At 38.9% G+C, this 14,863-nt stretch overlaps 2 protein-coding genes across 2 annotated transcripts in view; one reads left to right on the top strand and one right to left on the bottom strand.

Annotated features, from left to right (window-relative positions):
* Nucleotides 1-6,564, bottom strand: part of ltn1 (listerin E3 ubiquitin protein ligase 1) — a 24,981-nt gene extending 18,417 nt beyond the window's left edge. Inside the window, exons 1-9 of the mRNA XM_034312338.2 lie at nt 6,432-6,564; nt 5,558-5,764; nt 5,272-5,370; nt 4,074-4,304; nt 3,890-3,942; nt 3,484-3,664; nt 3,155-3,328; nt 2,261-2,451; nt 808-955 (exon numbers count right to left, since the gene is read on the bottom strand). Of these exons, the coding sequence (XP_034168229.2) occupies nt 808-955; nt 2,261-2,451; nt 3,155-3,328; nt 3,484-3,664; nt 3,890-3,942; nt 4,074-4,304; nt 5,272-5,370; nt 5,558-5,764; nt 6,432-6,473 (1,326 nt within the window). The 5' untranslated portion in view covers nt 6,474-6,564. The remainder of the gene's footprint in view (nt 1-807; nt 956-2,260; nt 2,452-3,154; nt 3,329-3,483; nt 3,665-3,889; nt 3,943-4,073; nt 4,305-5,271; nt 5,371-5,557; nt 5,765-6,431) is intronic.
* nle1 (notchless homolog 1 (Drosophila)) lies at nt 6,512-14,863 on the top strand. The gene is made up of 13 exons (XM_026941711.3): nt 6,512-6,635; nt 7,427-7,584; nt 7,810-8,027; nt 9,025-9,104; nt 9,190-9,266; nt 9,352-9,449; nt 11,423-11,615; nt 11,779-11,914; nt 12,483-12,529; nt 12,612-12,814; nt 13,948-14,107; nt 14,262-14,332; nt 14,443-14,863. The coding sequence occupies exons 2-13, from the start codon at nt 7,450-7,452 to the stop codon at nt 14,453-14,455; spliced, it is 1,431 nt and encodes a 476-aa protein (XP_026797512.1). The 5' UTR covers nt 6,512-6,635; nt 7,427-7,449; the 3' UTR covers nt 14,456-14,863.

The following is a 14,863-nucleotide window of genomic DNA, read 5'->3' as shown; positions in this document are numbered from 1 at the left end:
AAAAAGAGAAGGGAAAAGAAATAAAGCAGAGGTGAAAAAGAGGCACAAACAAAACTGTTATTCTTTATGAAAGGGTCTGCAATGGAGCAACTGTTTATCTGTGTAAATCACAAAAAAGGCAATATATTAAATAGCTACACCAACGCTGCAATTAACATATGAGCAAAGAAACTAAAAGCTCTTTATTTCATAAAAAGTTCAATTAACTCTTTTCTAAACCCTGTCACTAAACAGCAATTGACCAATCATATCTTAGAAACTGTAACTAAATTATGTAGCTAGCTAGCAAGTTTGGTAGAACTTTTCACCTTTTATAATTGAACACGTTTTGAGTAAATTCACATGCTGGGTTGCTATAGGAAAAGTTATATATTCATTTACATTTTTGTTTTGTACCTGACTGCATCTCTTTTCCGAGCATCTCAAGGAGAGAAAATCGTACTCACAAAAAAATTTTATTCTTAAAAAGTAAATAAACTTATATTTGCCTGACCTCTAGTGCATACTCAAGTCTTTTTTAACCCATATAGGTGAAATGGATCACTAATTGTTATGAGACCTGTTTCTTTACCCCTTTCTAAAATTTCAAATGTACTGCTTCACAAAATAACTTAATTTCACATGGTCCATCTTCTACCCGTGTCATTGAAAACTTCATAGCTGAAAAACCAGATTCAAAACCTTTGATAAACAAAACAGGGTAAGGCTCAGCAAAGATTCAGCTGAATGTAGGAGTAAGACCTGGGAAAGGAGGACATCCCTGATCAGCAGTACTGCACCGACGCACACAGCCCTAAAGCCACTCACCTGCTCTGAGATGAGCATGTTCTGGATTGCTCGCTGCTCTGGCTCCTCTCCTGCATTCTGTAGAAGAAGAAAACGGAGGCACTCCATAGTAGCAAAGACGATGGCTGCACACTCTGAAGGGCTGACTAATGCACGCTCACTGGAAAGACTACAGCACATATCAGACAGTGAGACTCTCACAGACACAGTCTGGAGACATTTAATCTTAATTCAGCAGTGTGAATTAATGCATTTGAGGCTGACTATATTGTGTAAGGACATGTAATGTAGTAGGGGACCGTTAACAGCATAGTATTATAGCATTCAAAGTGTTTTCTTTCTCTTAGATCACAGAACTGTTAAACAACGATTAATTTTTTTATTTATTAAAGAATGACACAAGGAACTTTTTATCCATTTATACTTAAATTTCATGTTGCGGAATGATCATGGAACCAAAAGTTCCTATTATCACTTATGGTATGGCAGCCATAAACAGCCATTCCCTCATTTTATCTTGGAGTTTATAAGATTAAACAATGAACCTTGTTGCCAAGAAACCTCAAAATTCTCCATCCTTAGTGGCAGAACAGCTTTATCTCTGACTGTCCAGTCCTGGCACTGGAGATAAATAAATGTCTCCCTTATATTAAATAACAGCATGCTTTTCAAAAATTTATGTTACTAACTTTGGAATATGTGGAATGTCTACCATACAATGCCTGTAGATGAGTTGTTACTTTATGCTGCATTTGTCTAGAGGTTATGGCTTGACATATCTGACCTCCAAGCAAGAAAAAACAAAGCACTTGTACTCCAAATTCCTACTCAGAAGTTCAGGATGGTCTCCTCAACTTCAAGGTCCTCCAAGTTCACCAAGTGACATCAAATCAACATGGCTGTGCACAGCATCAGCAGTAAACAAAGTAGCACTTCTTACCTTTAAATGAGTTGTACTGTATATACAAGTATTTGCTTTAGATCAAACAACATACAAACATATTCACTTTTTAACTCTAATTATGATTATAAAATTATGACTATACAGATCGCTGTTTTGAGGAGGAAAATCTGCATCATTCATCACAGATTGCTGGCTAGCTTGTTGCTAACAAAAGACGATCGTGGAGACGTCCATGTTTTGTTTCCTCACTTTGTAACTTGAACATGCAGAGGTCAGAAATGACGTCATTCCGAGCCACTTCCAAAGTCAGTCGAATGCAGCAATAGAAACGATAACAGCAGAAGGAGCGCATTAATATAATTATGTGATCTATCGTCAGAACTTCTGTTATAGAAAATTAATGAAGACCTTCTGGCCAATCAGATTTGAGAATCCTACAGGACCGTGTTATAAGCAACATTATCTAACATTTATTTAGACAGGTCTAAATCATATTAGATCAAAAGCATTTGTCAAAAGCATCTAAAGCAAATCATTGATTTAAGTGATACAGTGATACAGGTGTCTCACCCTTGTATAGTGGAAGAGAAGAATGTGCTACAGAAGTCGAGTTTGGGCTCAGTGACCTCTCCTGGCAGTTTGCTGATAAATGGAAGCATGTTGGGGTGCAGGGAGGTGGCCAGGCCCCGTCCCCCTTCTCTCAACAGAGCCCAAAGCTTGGGCAGCACACCCTTCTGAGCATTCACATGAGTCCAACAGTCCTGCAGAATATTGAGGAACTGATGAGGGATAATCTAGCGCTTTAACTTACTGTCAGAGAAAATCCACATTAAAATCCAAGAAATGGTGCTCAAGTCCTAATATTAACTGTGCAATCTTGAGACCTGAATTATAAAGTTGGAAATATTATTAGTAATTCGGTTCATACAACAATTAGCAATTTATTTGAATAACAAACATGAGGAACTATTTTTTTTTGCAAATTCATACTTCTGGTGGCATAACTGTGGCTTTGGTCAGAGTATTTACATTATGGAACCCAGAGCAGTTCATTATTTTACTGTACTAACACACCGACTAAAGATGGCAATGTTCCAATAAAACATAATGATTTAAACTTGACTTGCACCTTCTAAGAACTGCTGCTGTAATCATGAACACTGTACTATGCTTCTCCCAGCACTCTGCACAATATGCTCATAATAAACCTCATTTCAACACAGTTAGCTCTGTTTTCCTTTTCTCTATGATTTATAATCTTACTACGCAGAAGGTTTGAGTCTGGTTCCTCTTAAGGTTTTTTCTCATTTTATTTCAATGAGATTTTTTTATAGCCATCTGGCTATAAAAGCCTCTGGCTTGCTCATTAGGGATCTACATCTACATTCTCATCCCAACAGTTTCCCACTACAAACACAGTGAATGTAACTAAAACAGAACCATCACTCATACAAAGGGCCTGACCTGTATGCTGGAAATAACGTGCAGAACAGCTTCCCACAGCGGCGGCAACACAACAGGGTCCGAGTCATCGATACTGAGGAGTACGGCAGAACAAGCTCGTGCGGCTTCAGTCTGAATAAGCTGAGGTGTGAGTTCACACAGAGCAGCTACCGCCTTAAAGAACGCCCCTCTGACCTAGAGGAGACAACACAACTTCCAGCTTGGTACTCATCACTCAACAGTCTCTTTTAATTGTGTAAATTAAAGTAAATTATATATAATGCTAAAAAGGTTTAGAGCAGGGTTTTTTTTGTTGTTGTTTTTTTTTTTTTGCACCTTATCGAGCTCACCTGTGGGGTTTTGTGTTTGCTGTACTTCCAGAATTTCCCCTGTGAGATTATGTGTGCGAGCCGCTGACTGAGAGCCTCACGATCAGATATGGATAAGGACATAAGCAGTTTCTTGAGAGCCAGCAGCGAGCTGGTCAGCACACGCATATATTTTGCCTGTCGTTCCTCTTCTGGTATGCTCCTGCACATGAACATCACATTCAGCTGAACTGGCACAAAGAACTCCAAATTATGGAAATAGAAATGCAATAATAATTTAGCATTACTAAAAATAATGTACTGTATATTATATATATATATATATATATATATATATATATATATATATATATATATATATATAGATGATATTTTGTGGGGAAAAGGCTTTACAGGTGACATTTATAAATGACTTGTTTACACTTACTGTGGGTCACTGAGTGTGTCGGCTGTTTCCTTGAGCAGATTGTCTTGGAGCACCTAAGGGAAAGAAAATAGAAAAGCATGTGTAATAGCACAGCGCTCCTTATGATTAGGCCATTCCCATGGACAGTGAATTATGCCTTAGCATAATAATACACATATTTGTGAATCATATTACTTAGACTTACGTTCAGCACTTCATCTTTGCAGAAGCTGAGTGCCTCTGGTTGCTTGTTGAGGGGGAAAGCAGCCTGGAAGGCGACATTAGCAGCAGAAGCAGCAGGGGAATAAGAGTCACACTGAGCTATTAGCCAGTGGCCCATTATTCCCTTCAGGTATGGGGCGAGGTTCCGCTTGACTTTCAGAATAAGCTGTTCAAATGCCTGCTGTGTGGCTTCTCGAACTCGTCTGTCATGATCCTAACACAATATCAGTGTAATATCAGTGTTATAACTACGGAACAGTTGGTATCATATGTATACGCCATATACAATCACCATCCACTTTATTAGGAACACCTGTACCCCTTTTCATTCATGCAATTATCCAATCAGCTAATTATGTGGCAGCAGCTCAGTGCATATCATCATGCAGATACAGGTCAAGACCTTTACATCAAATATCAGACTGGAGGAAAAATGTGACTTTGCCCATGACATGTTTGTTGGTGCCAGACTTTCAGAAACTGCTGATCTCCTGAGGTTTTTGTGCACAATGGTCTCTATAGTTTACACACAGAATGGAGTGAAAAATAAAAAACAACCAGTGAGCAGCAGTTCTACAGGCAGAAATGCCTTGTTGATGAAAGAGGTCAGAGGAGAATGGCCAGACTGGTTCAAGCTCGCAGGAAGGGTACAGTGACTCAAATAACCACTCTGTACAACCGTAAACTTGGTAGTTGAACATTGGAAAAATCATTGTCTGGTCTTTTTCCAATCTTCAACTGTACAGTTTGGGTGAGTCTCTGCCCATTGTAGCCTCAGATTCCGGTTTCATGGCTGACAGGAGTGTAACGCAATGAGGTCTGGCCATTCTCCTCTCTCATCAACAAGGCATTTAGTCCTGTACAACTGCCACTCCCTGAATGATTTTTTTTTTTTTTTTTTTTTTTTTTGCACCATTCTGTTTAAACTCTAGAGACTGTCGTGCATGAAAATGCCAGGAGATCAGCAGTTTTAAATACACAAACCTGCTTTGGCACGAACAACCATGCCACAGTCACTGACATTACATTTTTTTTTCCTCATTCTGGATTTTGATGTGAATAGGTCAGCAACGGCAGGTGTGCAGGTGTTTTCCGAATAAAGTGGACAATAAGTGTATAAGTGCAAGTTATATAGGATGTTAACACAAATAAATAAATAATATTAAAGCACAAAGCCTTACCATTGATATTTTGCAGTATATACGTGGCCAGTATGGAAGAACTCCTTTGACTATGTCTGAATCACGCTCTTGACACATTGTTCCAAATTCTTGTACAGCCTGCAAGGACAGGGTTATTTCAGAGATCAGCTGCATAGAGAATCTACACAGCTTTCCATCTCGAGATTCTAGATTCAGGATAGGTTTATTGGCCATGTGCAACAAGTGCCTTGAGATTCTTAATCGTTTCAGTTACTACAGATGATTCAAACAAAGGACACAATACCACATGCAAAATTATATTCACCTTTAATTTTGTGACTGCATCTCTCTTGGACAATTTCCTTAAAACCAGACGAAAATCAGCATCCACCAGGTTGTCTATTTCCTCAGCACCATGGACCGCAGGCACATATCCCAGGTCATTTGAGGTCGAAACCCCAAATCCAACAAATCCAGGAACCACTCCATTTTCCCGAGCTAAGAGTTCGGCAGCTCTGCCACTGCTGGATGGCTGAAATAGTAAGGAAAGGAGATGTATGACAAGGCTTTATGCCATATATTATATGGTGTCACTGATGCACAGCATCATTATTCAGAAATATAGCTCTGGTGCTCATCCACCACAGCTGTGTTTTGAATACAACAAATGTATTTCAGTACATCTATTTCTGCTAACAGTTTGTTTTCTTGGGTGGAGCTTTGTAAGCATTTTTGTATAAGTTTTGTATGAGTGCCATTTTGGGACAAGTTACACGAGGTCTTTCGCGAGTTTGCATCATGACGTCATTGTTGCGTCGCTTCGATATCGGCTGGTCAAAACCTGATTGGTTATTAAGCTAATCAGCTGACGTTATATTTTTCTTGTTTCACTATGTATGTATTTTTTGCTTACCAGTTTTAAAAGCCTTAAATAACTATGTGGGACTAATATGTCTACCTACAGACTTAAACACTGACAAATTTAGTATTTTTAATCTAGATTTTTTTTTTAATGTAGTCTATTATACTATACTATCGTACTAAAAGTGTGCCAAAATCCGGAACCTGGCAGAACACTAGACTGGAAGTAGCACACTTTACCATCACACCACGTTAACCAGCCTGCTAACCGGCTAGAACAGTCAAGCTATCGACCCTTTTACCTGAACAAGCCTGTAAACAACTTCATTTTGCCTTACCCGAACATTTCCTTTCGTCCTTTGCTTATTTTTGCCACCCATGTTGTGATTTTGTTTAGCGTTTACTTCCCTGACTTCAGCTCAGCCTGTAGAAAGCAGCTAGCTGTTACTTCACTTTAAAACTGTCGCAGGCTTGTGACGTGTCAGTCGTGACGTACACGTCATTTTCCAGCACCCTCCGAAGGAACACCGCACGTGTGGAAGGTAAATTCACTGCGATAATGTAATCATTTGTTTTATTTGAGTTGATGTCTTCTTTAGTACATTAGTGCAGTACGTTATCTCTTGTTTAGTGTTAAGGTGAATGAAGATCCTGTATAAACCTGTATAAACCCGGTAGCAAGCTGTCAATGTTCTGTATATTAGTTTATCATGTTTATCAGGTCTTGATCTAGGAATTGGTGATGCATTACATCATTTCTAAGCATGCTTAGAGCATCGTCAATAGATCTATAACAAAAAAGTGGGGAAAAAAGGAAAGAAAAGTTAGTTATGGCATACTCAAAGATGGAAAACAGCATACTAACAAGTAACTTACTTAATAAGCTAATAAGTTTAACTTATTAAAGGTGTAGTTTGTCATTTTTCATTTTACACCTATCATAATCAGAGAATTTCAGAGATACCTTAGGCAAACTAATATACAGTATCACCATGTAGTTGATCTGGCTAGTTTCTCCTTTCCAGGCTTCTGTTTACATTTTTCTGGCCCAGAAATTAGCTCTACCCCCAGCTGAAAAAGGGCATTTCCTTAAAAGGCAACTCATAAGGAATAAGTACTTTCAGTAGAGGGGATAGGGTCAGTTAAGGGGCCACTGAATTATATCACTACATTTGCAGTTCACCCTGCAGGCATAGGAAGTCTGCAAAAAATTTTAAACTGCCCCTTTAAAGCATGACTGTCATGTTTTTCTTGTGCATTATGAGAATCGAGGATTGTGCTAGAATTTCGCAGTATCAACAAATGCTCTCTCTTATCTCACCTGTTTTGACAGACAGGGTGAGAGCGTGTTTTAAAATGAGCGGGGACGTGGAGCGCATGTTAATCCAGTTTCAGGATGAAGGTGGCGAGCCTCTCGGATCTCCCTTTGATGTCCCGTTGAACATAACCCCGGATAAGCTGCAGCTGGTCTGTAATGCGCTGCTACAGAAGGTAACTGCAACATAGACTTTATCACACTGCCTTGTTTTGGTGAGTAATACATGATATGTGGAGACACTGGTGATTTGTTCAAAGCTAAAACTCAAGACACTTATTCATCACATTTGTTTTTCATTTGTTATTATTTGAACTTGAGTTGTGATCATTCTACACCGTTACCTTAAAATTTAGTGTGGTGTGTTTTAAGTCACTCCTTTTCTCTCTCGATCTCTTCAGGAAGAGCCGGTGCCACTGTTGTTCTTCGTGCATGATGCTGAGGTGGTGTCGTCCCTGGGGGCTTGTGTGGAGACTCTGGGTGTGGAAACGGAGCAGGTGCTGCCAGTGGTGTACCAGCCACAGGCCGTGTTCCGCGTGAGGGCTGTGGCTCGCTGCACCAGTTCTCTGGAGGGCCACACCGAGGCCGTCATCTCAGTGGCCTTCAGTCCCACAGGGAAGTGAGTGGAACAGAAGGAATAATCCTTATTTTTTCAAGCTAAATTATGTCTACAGAATCAGAATCATATACAAGGACTTGAACTGAGCTGTTGAGCACTTGTGCTTGTAGGCATTACACATTACAATAAGGTAACAAAGACAGGGGCATAGACAACACTGGCAATATAACACACATTTGCTATGAACAATGGATACTATATACAAATGTGTGCAAGTGGTTGGTGATCATTTTTTTCTGTTTACTTTCTGGTTCTGGAGGAGAACAGGTTTTTGAGGAGGAAAGTGTTCTTCTTATGAGCTTTTTAGCTGACCTGACAATATGTTGTAGTCTGTTCAGCTTATTACTGGTCGCAGAGCCGAATCAGGCTGTTATTGAGGTGATGATCTTAATGGTGGCTGTGTAGAACTTCGCCAACAGTTTCTGTGATAAACTGTACTTACTCAGCTGACGCAGGAAGTATATTCTCTGCTGGGCCTTTTAGGCAAGACAGTGAATGTTCAAGTCCTGAGGGACAGTGGTTCCATGAACAGCAGTTCCAAACTCACTTATAAGGGCAGTTGATTATGGTTACTTACTCTTTCCCTATTTATTTATTTATTTATTTATTTGCTTGCGCTCTTGCTTTCTTGCTTGCTTACATCCATGTATGGGCACTAGGCATGTACAGTTATTTGAGCTATATTGACAATACTGATAACATATAACCACAAATGATTTCCTCTGAGAAAGCAGCCGTGTCTCTGAAAGCATAAATCATAAGATTTAGAGCTTCAACTACAAATAACTTTGACATAGGAACTCAGCAAAGCATTCTACAAAAATGTGTCTTGTGTAAACATTTATTTTGTGCCTCAACAACTGCCCTTGTTTTGAGTTGTGAGGAAATGGGTTTTACTTTGTCATAGCCAGTATCAGGGTTTATTACTGACACTGTCCTGTGTGGAACAATTTGATGATCCTAAAGGATCCTTCCTCTGTGTTTAATCTGTCTTTAGATACCTGGCTAGTGGTTCTGGAGATACAACTGTGAGATTTTGGGATCTGACCACAGAGACTCCTCATCACACTGCCAAAGGTCAGTTGACTACAACCATTTTTTTAAATAGAACTCATTATTTATATAAGTTCTGAGGTTAACAGGCTTTATTTATGTCTTTAAGGACACAAACACTGGGTTCTGTCCATTGCCTGGTCTCCAGATGGCAAGAAGTTAGCATCAGGGTGTAAGAACAGTCAGGTAAGTGTTTACTCTACTCAAACACAGCAGCTATGCCTTTAAAATACCAACAGAATCCATAAATTTATACATATTATCTGAATAGATTCTCCTGTGGGACCCAGTAACAGGACAGCAGATAGGAAAGACACTGACCGGACACACTAAATGGATCACTTGGCTGTGTTGGGAGCCATTGCACCTGTAAGTTCTGTATTTCATGTTATTTGTGCCAGGAAATGCTGTTATTGCTGGCGGGTTTAAAATGTTGACATGTACAGGGACCCATCAGCAACGGTTTCATATGCATTTGTTGACATTAAAAAACCCAATGTGTATGCACAAAGCCAAGATCAGGTTGTTCATTATCCAGATATTGACATCCAGATAAAGATGTGCACTTCCCAAAATTGTATGCCCAAGTCTCCCCCTTGCTTCAATCTCACCTGGATACTATAGACTTGTACCTGCTGAACCTGCTGCTGTAATCATAAAGCCTGTCCTGTGTTCATCTCAGGACTCTTATTCACAATATGCTCATACTGAACATCCTTTTAACACACTTAGTACTGTTTGACTCTTTCTAGCATTAGAAGAGTAATGATTTATAATCTCACTATCCAGTCACCCAGAAGAGGATGGGTTCCTTTTTGAATGAAGTTCCTCTCTAGGCTTTTTCTTCATTTAGTCTTTTTTTTTTACCACAAGACTGGTGCCTCTAGCTTGCTCATTAACAATCTAACCCTACATCTGGATTCCTTTAAGCTGCTTTGTGATGATGTCTATGGTTAAAAGTACTATACACATAAAATCGAACTGAATTAAGATCACGTGTATGGGAGGATCAGTCACTTGCATTGAACGAGTGAGTCAGTGGGCTGCTGTTATAACCAGATGAAAAATGTGCTCCTTAAACCAGTTTTTGTTTCATGTGTAACACACTCTAATTGTTTATTTGTTGATTATGTGGCACTTGTCTATGCTCTTAATTATATTAATGCCATATCTGTATTTGTGTATTTTACTAACTAACTAACTATATTTATCCAAATATAGATTTTGGGGGTTAATTATGTAACTATGATTTTAATCTAGTTAACACTGCTGTATTTTCCATCTAGTTTGCAAGATGTCTTAACTCTCAAGTTTTATTAGCATAAAGGCATAAATATTTACATTTACATCAACAGCATTTAGCAGATTTAGCCCTTATTCAGAACAACAAGCAGAAGTGCTTTGTACTCTCTATCAAAAACACATCCTCACTAGTTCAATAGGTCAAAGAATAAGAGTACCATTAGTCTAAAAAATATGCATTTATCCATAATTGTATCCATAATGTGCATTTATCTTTAGAATAAGTAAGTAAGAACTCTGTTGTGTCATCTGTATTTGTTTGTGAAATGACCAAAACATGAGGAACCAAAACATGAGACTGGACAAGGGCATTTATGCATTCACTTGTCCTGTGAGCTAGCAAAGGAATTTGAATTGTCCAAATGTGGCATGCGAATGCAAAGTTCATTGCTTTATTACATTGCCCACAAAGTTGAACATCTGGAGTATATTAGGTTTTATTACAGCGTAATCACTATTACAGACCAAACAAAAGGATACAGAATAGCAATTAAATAAGGAAAGCTAAATCTTTGTGGAACTTATTAACTGCATGCTCTCAGATCCTAATGGGTCTCTAAATGTGTGCTTTATTAATGCAGGCACACTTGAAGAGTAAAAGCATTAATCTTATAGATAAAAGATTCAGTGGTATTATTAACTGTAAACCATAAATATGTGGTGTGTTACAAGTACCTAATTAGAGTGATAAATCTTATGGTCTTTTCCATTTTGATTCGATCTAAATCATTAAAAAGTTAATTTCTAACATATCTCAATTCAGTAAACATTTAATGATGAATATTTGTCAGTTCATTTATTCCTTGATTAGATGTTTAAATTTTGGAGTATTTGAAGTGAGGTTGTTTAAACAAAAATGTTAAAATATAGGGTTTTCAAAAATGTTTGACTGGCAGTATATTTAATAGTAGAGCTGAACTCTTACAGCTTCATTGCACTGTTTTTCACATCCATCTGCTCCATAATGTATTTAATTCCTGTTTTCTTTAATATTATCATGTATTGCATCTAACTGTGTTGACTTTGTCGCTCTGCCAAAGGAACCCTGAGTGCCGGTACTTGGCTAGCTCGTCTAAAGATGGCTCGGTTCGGATATGGGACACGGTGCTGGGCCGCTGCGATAAGATCCTGACGGGCCACACACAGTCAGTGACCTGTGTTAAATGGGGAGGGGACGGCCTTTTGTATACTTCATCCCAGGACAGGACTGTTAAAGTCTGGAGGGCCAAAGATGTAAGAGCAAATGCTTTATCTGTGTGTATGTACATATACATGTGACTGTTAGATTTGCAGCACAGTCTTCTTCCACACTACATTTTCTTACAGAAAATTCATTAGTGCTAAGCTGTCTTTTACTGAATTAAATAAAGATGTGTTGGATTTCTCCTTGCTCTAGGGGGTTCAGTGTCGGACGTTGCAGGGTCATGCTCACTGGGTGAACACGCTGGCCCTCAGCACTGACTACGTCCTCCGTACAGGAGCTTTTGAGCCAGCCACTGCTACCATCAACCCTCAGGACCTTACCGGCTCATGTAAGATTAACCATGCTTGTAATTAATCTTTAAAGATGAATGTGGGGTTTATGGGGTCTGAATATTATACCAGTCTGAGACTTACTTAATATCTAACAAAGGAACTTTAATCAAGTCCATATTTTAAACTCTAAGTCACTAATTTAGTGGTCTCGCAGGGCCGGACATGATCTCTAAAAAGAAAACACACCTGCAGGATGTTTTTTAAATATGTGGCAGTGAATTGTGGGGGAAAAAAAGCATAAACAATGCTGCACTCACAGGCTTTCCTTATAAAACATGCTCCAATTTCTTCTAGTCCATACATGTTAAACATCCAAAGGAGTAACAACAACTCAAGCAAGTTAAATCTTCAAAATAAATATTTAACCCACTGATTCAAAGGATTTTTAGTGCATATAATCTGCAATATTAGCGACTTTTCTGCCACCCTGGTTTACTCTTATAATAGCGTATGCTTGTTGTTAAGGGTGTTCTTATTAAATACTACTAAAATAATGAATAATACAATAGTCACATGGAGCCTGATGTACCTTTGGATTAATGCTCATTTGGTTGCATCCTACAGTGGAAGAAATCAAAGAGAGAGCATTGCAGCGATATAAGAAAGTCAGAGTAAGTGCAAAGTGTATGGTAATGAGATTTTAGTTCATCTGATGGCAGTTTTACACTTTATTGAGCATTGTCTCTGAATCAGGGTGAGGCTCCTGAGAGACTGGTGTCAGGTTCTGATGACTTCACACTGTTCCTGTGGAATCCAGCAGAGGAGAAGAAGCCTGTGGCCCGTATGACTGGACACCAGGCTCTGGTCAATGAAGTGCTCTTTTCCCCAGACACGCGACTGCTCGCAAGCGCTTCTTTCGACAAGTCTATCAAGATCTGGGACGGCAGGACTGGCAAGTATGTAACTGAACCTGATTTTTTTTTTTTTTTTTTTGGATTGTTGATCTGGAATAGGGGTGGGAATCAAGAAAAATTCACTGTGATACCTCTACAATGCAGTATCATGATTTTAACTGTCAGGGTATTAAATTATTTGGTTAAAGATGCAGTTCTGTTTAAAAAATTAGCAACATTCATGTCGTATAACATGAAATATATGACACAATTTTTAAATTATCATCTGTATAATGCATATAGGTCAAACTTTAAAAGCATTTTCAAAACAAAAAATATTCATGTAAAATTCTTAAAATAAGACTCTTATAAGATTTTTATTGACTTTTTTTTTAACATCTGATGTTAATGTGGACTGTGTTGAATGACATTTTTTTGCAGTGCCTCATTTCTGTCTTCTGATATAATTAGGGTTAACAGAGAACCATAAAGGAATTGTATAATGTCATATTTATGCATATTGGCTATAATATGTGAAATCATACTGACATTTATTCCAGGAAAATACAGTAGATGGCGCTCAAGTTACATTGGTCCTAATTTCAGCATCACCTGTTCTTCAACCAGAAGAAACTAGAAATCTCTTTCCACTGCTTTTTGTTTTCCATGTATTCCTTAAAAGTCTTTAAGTAAGACTAAGCTTAGGCTATTGCAAATCTCTTAGAGAAGTAATAGGGTATAGTAATAGAAATAACAGAGAAGAATTAACATAGAAGTAAACAGAAATAATAGAGAAGAATTAAGCTGCAAAAGTCTTCAGACATCAAGCGCTTAGCACACATTACAGCCACACTTCACAGTGACATTAGCTACCTGTATCCGGCCGAGTTAAGTATAGAAGCACATCATGGTCTTCATGGTCCATACATCCCATTTCATACAGTCAGCTCTTCCAGTTTTAGTGTACTGGGGCTTCATATGACAAGACTGTCCATCATACAGGCCAGATTTCTGGCCTACAGATCTCTCTGTGACTGTTCCCTCTCTTATTCCTAGATTTCTTGCTTCTTTTTTATTTTATAAAATCATGAAGCAATACTGAATGTGAGAGAGGCACTACATAATTCCCATGAACAGATAAAGTTCTGTATAAAAGTAGGACTTTTCACACATGCTGTGTGATTTCCCTCCTGCAGGTATTTAACGTCACTCCGGGGCCACGTGGCCGCTGTGTATCAGGTAGCGTGGTCAGCAGACAGCCGTCTGTTGGTGAGCGGGAGCAGTGACAGCACATTGAAGGTGTGGGATGTGAAGACGGGCAAACTGAGCGTGGATCTGCCTGGGCATGCCGACGAGGTGAGAGGATCATTTCTTTTTTTGTGCGTATTTGATTTGCTTATTATTTTTGTAATTTTCATTAGGAAGTGTCCTGCACAAAAGAAACTATTGTAATTAGTGTTAATATTATTCATGTTTGCCAAGAGTGTTATGTGATATCAATGTTTTTCAGGTTTTCGCTGTAGATTGGAGTCCTGATGGCCAGAGAGTGGCCAGTGGTGGGAAAGACAAATGTCTACGGATGTGAGTAATTACCTTACTTATTGACCTGCTTTATCTACCATTTACTCACACCCAAGTATATATCATGACATGTGACAACACTTGGAATGTCTGTTTCCCCCCCCAAACAGATGGAGGAGGTAGCTGATGGAGGTTCCTGCCCCCACCACTCTACATTTACCAGCCAATTAGGCAGGTGCCTCAGTGCGTCCACCTTCATCATTCAATGGCCCACCCCTTGGGATGACTGACAGCTGTGTCAGTTTGAGCCTTAACCTAATTACCCAGTGCCCCAGTGTGTACTCTGAATCAGCCAAGAGGATATTTGCAGTACACACTGCAGTCTTGTGCCCGAGAAACAGAGAAGCATCAAGTCATGGTGTCTTCTTGGCTTAAGCAAATTTGGCAGCATTGCTCAGTATGTGAACTCACCACAACTGACCTGGGCTAATTTCTGTAATCCCCACATACAGTGAGAGCTTGCCCTATTCAGAGACCATCTTCTTTAACTAGTATAGAGAAATTTTAAATAAAATTCCTTTTGCCAAGCCA

The sequence above is a fragment of the Pangasianodon hypophthalmus genome, chromosome 17, assembly GCF_027358585.1.
Source record: "Pangasianodon hypophthalmus isolate fPanHyp1 chromosome 17, fPanHyp1.pri, whole genome shotgun sequence".
NCBI lineage: Eukaryota > Metazoa > Chordata > Actinopteri > Siluriformes > Pangasiidae > Pangasianodon > Pangasianodon hypophthalmus.
Note: the sequence above shows the minus strand (reverse complement) of the source record. Positions and strands in the feature narration are given on the sequence as shown.